Below are 6769 nucleotides of genomic sequence, written 5' to 3'. Positions count from 1 at the left end.
CCCCGAACGGCCCGAGCGCTTCCGGCTGGAGCTGCTGGGCGCGGGGCCCGGGGCGGTGAGTGGGGCCGGCGGGGCGCGGAGCCCGAGGCCAGGCCCCACCCCTTGCCAGCTGCGCGGCTTCGGGCAGTGGCTTCCCGTGCTTCTGTTTTCTTGTCTGTAACGGGGGGTAGTGCCGGTGCCCACTGTGCAGGGCTGTTGTGAGGATTTGATAGTAGGTGTGAAGGGTTTGGGACCGTGTAAGTGGCCTGTAAATGTTACCTCGTGTTCCTTTGGTCATCATGCGGTGGAGGAGGCGTTGAGCCTGGACTTTCCCCCTCCTCAGGTCAGTTTGGAGTGGCCCTTGGAGGCAGTTTCCTACATCGTCCGAGGCCCCAGCCATCATGAGCTGCATCCTCCACCAGGAGGGCCCGGAACCCTCAGCTTGCACTTCCTCAACCCTCAGGAAGCTCAGCGGTGGGCAGCCCTGGTCCGAGGTGCCACCGTGGAGGGACAGAATGGTCAGTGCACTGGAGAGGAGACTCATTTTGGAGTAGTCCTGGTCCCCAGTCTTGGACGGAGAAGCTGGGTCCACGTTCCTCATTGCTGGGGGTCTGAGAACGCTCCCAGGAGGGAGAAATGGAGAAAAGGAGTAGAGGTCGAGGAGCTGGAGCTCGGAGTACCAGACAGTGTGGAGAGGTAGAGCAAGCAGGGCCTCAGGCCTGGGTGAGAAGACAGACGACCCCAGGAGCAGCACACCACCTGGGCTGGAAGGAAGGATGTTTCCAGAGGTGCTTAGGAGATGGAGTTGGCTGAGTCTCATGGCTGTTTAAGTGGAAGAGTTAGTGGTTGAGATTGTGAAAGAAGGCTCCCAGATAGAGGGCCTGTTTGAGAGGGCATGGAGGTGGCTGGGTTTTTACACATCTGGGCTGGACTGGGGCTTTGGAGAGTTAAACACTGGGAGTAGGAGAGGTCACCAGGAGAGGGACGCAAGAAGAGAAGAGGCTCCAGCATGCAGACAGTGCAGCAGGGAGAGGAAGGAGAGTCCACAAATGAGACGGTGAAGAGCTGCCAGTGGGTTAGGAAGACGACCAGACTGTGATGTAAGAGGCCCAGGCAACTCAGCATCGGGAGAGCTCTTAAATCAGTCATTAGTTCACTGAATATGTGAACTCAGTACCTGCTGTGGATTAGGCACTCCTTTAGCATTAACAAAACCTCAAGCCCTTGCATTCTAGACGAGAGGGAGAAGTAAAATAAGTAAACTTGTGTTAGATGGTGGGGGAATGGGAGTGCTAGAGCTGGAGGAGAGGGCTGCTGTTTATAAAAGAGTGGAAGGAAAGGTCTCCTCATGAGGGTGACACTTGAGTGAAATTTGAAAGTCATGGGAAGAACCACGTGGCCAAGTGAGCAGCAGATACAAAAGCCCTGAGAGGAGCACGTGCCTTTGACCCTCGAGGCTCAGTGAGGCTAGGGTCAGGCACAGTGCTGGGGGCTTGGAGGTCCTTGCTCATTTTAGTTGGGGAGACGGTTCAGAATACCAAGGCCTGAGGTGATCAAAGGAGTGTGTCAGTACTGGGTGGGGACCCCCCATCACTGCAGTAGGCTGGGCCTCGAGTGGGAGATCAGTGTACCCAGCTCTGTAAAGACATCCAGGGCAGGCAGCCCAAGTATATTCTGAGCTGATGGGGGAGCCAGGAAAGGGGAGGTCCCTGAGGGCACCAAGAGGAGGCCACCCTGACTGCAGGGCTACTGTAGGGCAGGAAGGGGCAAGCTCCTGTCTGAGGACCTGCTTTAGTTCTGCTGTGATGGTAAGGGGGCATCTGGGCCAGGAGAGGTGGTCTGGTCTCTGTGGAGGAGAGGGACAGGTGAGACCAGGCAGCAAAAGGGTTCAGGAGAACTCCAAGTTGCAAAGATGAGCCAAGAGCAGCTTCAGCACCAACAGGAGACTGGCAGGGATCTCGGGTTTGCGAGGGCTAAGCTGGGAGGGGAAGGTGTGAAGTATGCCCTGAAGCAGGGTTGTCAGCGTGGGCTGAGGATGAAGGCAAAGGTCCTGAAAACCTGAGGGCAGAGCGTGGGCAGAGGCCACTAACCCACCCTACATCTTCCCTTCTAGGCAGTGGCAACCCGCCCCCAGCCCTGGGCCCAGAAACATGCCCTGTTTCCCTGCCCAGTCTCCCTGAAGCCCCCATACCCAAAGCCCCCCAGCCTGAAGTGGATCTTCCCCGGAGTCCTGGAGACTTCATGGAGAAGGGTAAGGGCAGACAGCTGGAGGGGGTTGGCGGAAGCAGCTGGTCCCCAGCTGGGACAGCTGTCCTTTCCTCTCCCTGCAGAAGAGCTGGCAGGGCGCCTGGCCCGGGCTATTGCGGATGGGGACGAGAAGGGGGCAGCCCAAGCAGCAGCCATCCTGGCTCAGCATCACACAGCCCTCAGTGTCTGCCTCCAGGAGGCCTGCTTCCCACCTGGTCCTATCAGGTGAGGCTTGAGACTTCTTCCTTGCCCTGCCCTCCTGACCCCCCCGGGTTCTCTGTCCATCCCCTAACTTATTCTGGTCCAGGCTGCATGTCACAGTTGAAGACGCCGCATCTGCTGCCTCCGCTGCATGCTCTGCCCACGTCACACTGCTGGTCTACCCCCACTGCACCATCGCAGCCCTCCAGGAGCAGGTAAGCATGGCATCTAGGGAGCCCTACTGGGGCTGGGAGACCCTGGGTGACAGTGGCCCACCCCGACACTCTGGCCCCAGGTGTTCTCGGAGTTTGGATTCCCTCCAGTTGTGCAGCGCTGGGTCATTGGGCGGTGCCTGTGTGTCCCAGAGCGTAGCCTCGCGTCCTACGGGGTCCAGCAAGATGGGGACCCTGCTTTCCTTTACCTGCTCTCAGCCCCTCGAGAAGCTGCAGGTCAGTCCTCAGTGGGGATGGGGTGAGGAAGGTGGGGTGCAGCCTGAGATGGCCCTGAGCCCCAATCCCTCTGCCACAGGACGCAGCTCTCAGCGCCTCCAGAAGATGGATGGGGAACTAGGACGCTTACTTCCCTCGTCATTGGGGCCACCCCGAGCCCCCCAGCCAGCCAGCTCCAGCCTCCCCAGCCCCCTTCAGGTGGGCAAGGGACCAGACATCAGGCAGGGTGGGGGCAGGGGTGGGCCAGGCCCGGACTGCTGTGGTCATCAGGAGCGGGGAGGCAGCCACTGTCTCTCCGCCCCACCCCCAGCCCGGCTGGCCCTGTCCTTCCTGCACCTTCATCAATGCCCCAAGTCGCCCTGGCTGTGAGATGTGTAGCACCCAGAGGCCCTGTGCTTGGGACTCCCTTCCTGCAGCTTCCACCTAGAAGCCACCAGAGGTACCAGAGGCAGGGGTGGGAGGTAGGGGATGGGGACGGGGCAGCAGAAAAACCAGAAATGATCTGTTTTCTTCTCCTAGGTTACAAGGAGAGAACATGGTCCTTCCCTCCCAGCCCAAAGTCCTGGATCCTAACTGAACCTCAGGGAGCCTCTGCTGACTGTCTGCTGAGGACAGAGCCACCAGGATTGAGAGGGAGGGGCCACGAGCCAGTCATTAAAGGCATTTATGAGCCAGCCGTGTCACTGTCTCTGAGCAGACCTGCCCCAGTCCAGCCAAGGCTGCAGGAAGTGGAAAGTGGGCAGGCCTGGCTTTCAGCAGGTGGGACTCTCTCAGCCAGGCCTAGGCAGCTACTGAAGAGTGGCCTTGAGGCCCAGAAGTCATAGGAGCATAGCACTGGGACCTCTTCCCAGACCCCAGAGGCCTACAGGGGCCTTCCTGGCTGCTGACACCATACTGGTCTGCATTTGAACCCAGCTCTGCAAGTCCTGCCCTGTACCACTGATTTTGCCTCCTGCTGTCCACCCTGGTCCTCAGGCCCACACCCCTCTTCCTCTGCCTTCAGCTCCATCTGCACCACCTTCCTGCCACTCTGCTTTTGCCCTCCCTAAACTGTGGTCACCACTCTCCCTGGCTGCTCCATCCGGGATGACACTGACAATGGAAGTGGGTGTTTTCTTCCCTTGTCAGGGGCAAGGGAAGCTCAGGAGCTAAGAATCCCAAGCCAGGGCCCTGTGCTACTGCCAAGGTCAAATCTCAGCAACCCTCCTGTCACTTGACCACCATGCTGCTGGGAGGTACCATTCTAGGACAAATACTCTGACACCCCCCTCCTAGTGTGACCCTTCTCAGTGGACAGTACCTCCAGCTGTCAGCCAAGATACCAGGGGACATCTCAGGCGCCCTCCTGTGCCTACTTATCTCTGATTCCTTAACATGGTTGGGAGCAATCTCTCCTCTCCCAGATGCTGCTTGGCTCAGCCCCAACTGGCCCATCCCAGAGATAGCACCTGCTGTAGATCAGGCCTTTCCCTTGCTGAGATGCTGCTGGGGGCTCCCCACTGCCCTCAAGATGGAGGCCAAGCAGCTCAACACGCTGGCACTTGGTTGCTCATTACAGTAAGCCCCAGGGTGCCTGGCCAGGCCCTTGTCACTTCTTCCCAGACACACCCCACTCTGCTGGGTGCTACCACCACCTCTAACAAACAGCTACGTCTCTGCTTTCTGTTCCACACTCAGTACTGTCTGGGCTCTAAGCTACCAGTCAGTGCAGGGCAGCACTGGCCACACTGCATGGGACATCCTGGGAGCTCTGTGAGGGCAAAGGTTTTAATACCAAAGTCCCCTGCAAACCTGTACTCCTTTCACATGTTCACTCAAATGTGTACATTGAGAAACTTAATTTATTCCCATGATGGGAGCTGGAGGAGGATCTGGAGCTAGAGCCTCATCTGTCCACCCCACTCTTGTCCCAGATGACAAGCGGCTTGGCCAAGTGGGCCAGCTGAGGCCTGAACAGGCCCAAGATGGCTCCTGGGCTTGAGGGCCTGTTCAGGCAGAATGGCAAGCAGATGTACAGGATCACTTGGGTGGCCGATATGCCAGCTTCCGACTTTTCAGGACTGACCACTTATGCCGCTTCATGGCATAGGTCAGGGGCACCAGCAAGGTCATCATCATCAACATCTGGGAATAAGGCAGGTTCAGAGAAGGGAAGCAGGAGGGATCCTTGCCCAGCCCCCAGCCCCCAGCCCCTCTGCAATACCCACCTTGAGCCCCATGCGTTTGCGATGGTCATGCTCTGGCTCAGATGCCCAGCGCAGGAAAGTGCACACGTCCTTGGCTACCTGGGACATGGTAGCTGGGGTACCTAGGTGAGGGACAAGTGGTGAGGGCTACTCCTGGGGCTCGTGCCCAATCTGGAATAACCCTCAATGCAGTCCCTCTACCGAGCACAGACTGGACCCTACCCAGGATTTCAAAGGGACAGAACACACACAGGACTGCCCAAAACCCACCTCTGACACACACAGACAACACCCCAGCCACAAGGGGGCAGGACCTCTTGGGCCCAGGAATGTAGGGGAAACATCCTTGGGGGTGAGGAAGGAGGACTCCGCATACCCACTTTCGGGGTAGAGGCCTCTCACCATCATCAAACTCCAAGACGTCAGTGTAGATTGGAGGGGCCATGCCGATGGCCTGGCCAGGAAAGTAGGGGTTGAAGTAGAGGCCTTCTCGCAGCGACACCCCAGTGGGTGGGTCACAGTAGCCGGTGAGCAGGGAGAAGACGTAGTCCTCACCACCGTGCCTGGGATCAGAGCCATGGGTTCTTAGCTCCTGGCACGGGTCAGACCTTCCCCTCTCCAGCACCACCCCGTGGGCAGCCCACATACCTAGCACGCACAATGTAGCTGAGATCAGGGGGTAATGCTCCATTGTTGGCAGCTCGTGCGGCTTCAGGGTTGGGGTACGGCTTGGGAAAGTAGTCGGACAGCTTTCCTGGCCGCATGAACATCTCCCCATCGTCATTGGGACCGTCCTGAACCTCCACCTGCCACCAAGAGCCCCATCACAACCGTAACATCCCACTACAGCGGGAGCCCCAAGCCCTGGGCTCGCATCCCCAAGCCTACCTCCTCAGCAAGGGCTTTAGCTTCATCCTCCGTGTAGCACACACCCACCAGGTGGCGGTAAGCCATATAGTCCATGCTGTGGCAGGAGGAGCACACCTGCTTATATACCTGGAAACCCCTCCGGATGCTAAAGAGAGGGAAAGGATTAGGGACATGGAAGATTCCACCCCACCCAGTGCACCCAGAAACTCCCTCCGCCAGCGGCACACCTGGTGTGGTCCAAGGAAGAGAGGAGGCCACGGTGAGACCACGGAAAGCTGGGAGGGTGCAGCTCCAGGTCACTGGCACTCACAGCAGAATGTAGAGCCACTGCCAGCCCTGCACCCCCCGCCGCCAGCATGCCCAGCGCTGACAGCATCACCTTCCGGCCGCGAGAAAACCCAGACTTGGACGACAAGGACGCTGCCTGCAAGAGCCCCGCTCAGCGCCCACCAGGACACCACCCAGCCCGACCTGGGGATCTGGCTCTCAGCGCCCACCTCTCCCGCTCGCCCACCCAGCACTGGCCGCCGCCTGCAGGACGCCAGAAGCACGCCCTGCCCACTGCCCGCCGCAGCCCTCTGGGCTGCCGGCCCCTCGGACGTCACTCGGCTCTGAGGACGGGGTGCGACCGTGTTCCCGGGTCCTGAGCCGGGCATCAGACCACAGTGAACGGGGGTGTCGGGGCAGGCCAAGGTCACAAGCAGCTGGCCGAGATCAGGCTGGGGTCACTTCGGGACGCGGGCCCGGTCCGGACAGCCGGCGGCGGGGGCCGTCCTGGGCGCGCCCTCCGGGGACAGCCCCAGCCTCGACCCGGCAGCGAGCCCGCCCGCCGCCCCC

General features: G+C 59.7%; 2 protein-coding genes across 2 annotated transcripts in view; one reads left to right on the top strand and one right to left on the bottom strand.

Annotated features, from left to right (window-relative positions):
• SHARPIN (SHANK-associated RH domain interactor) overlaps positions 1-3550 on the top strand; it is a 3970-nt gene extending 420 nt beyond the window's left edge. Inside the window, 9 exon segments of the mRNA XM_008571704.1 lie at positions 2-55; positions 323-497; positions 2093-2230; positions 2310-2451; positions 2534-2642; positions 2723-2876; positions 2956-3074; positions 3187-3315; positions 3396-3550. Coding sequence (XP_008569926.1) covers positions 2-55; positions 323-497; positions 2093-2230; positions 2310-2451; positions 2534-2642; positions 2723-2876; positions 2956-3074; positions 3187-3315; positions 3396-3449 — 1074 coding nt within the window. The 3' untranslated portion in view covers positions 3450-3550.
• A 1149-nt stretch (positions 3551-4699) lies between these two features.
• LOC103589664 (cytochrome c1, heme protein, mitochondrial) overlaps positions 4700-6769 on the bottom strand; it is a 2881-nt gene continuing 811 nt past the window's right edge. The window contains exons 2-8 of the mRNA XM_008571703.1: positions 6447-6575; positions 6160-6370; positions 5951-6077; positions 5711-5868; positions 5465-5625; positions 5084-5184; positions 4700-5000 (exon numbers count right to left, since the gene is read on the bottom strand). Of these exons, the coding sequence (XP_008569925.1) occupies positions 4896-5000; positions 5084-5184; positions 5465-5625; positions 5711-5868; positions 5951-6077; positions 6160-6370; positions 6447-6575 (992 nt within the window). The 3' untranslated portion in view covers positions 4700-4895. The remainder of the gene's footprint in view (positions 5001-5083; positions 5185-5464; positions 5626-5710; positions 5869-5950; positions 6078-6159; positions 6371-6446; positions 6576-6769) is intronic.

Source organism: Galeopterus variegatus, unplaced genomic scaffold (assembly GCF_000696425.1).
Source record: "Galeopterus variegatus unplaced genomic scaffold, G_variegatus-3.0.2 Scaffold711, whole genome shotgun sequence".
NCBI lineage: Eukaryota > Metazoa > Chordata > Mammalia > Dermoptera > Cynocephalidae > Galeopterus > Galeopterus variegatus.
The sequence above is the reverse complement of the archived record's forward strand: the minus strand, read 5'-3'. Positions and strand labels throughout refer to the sequence as shown.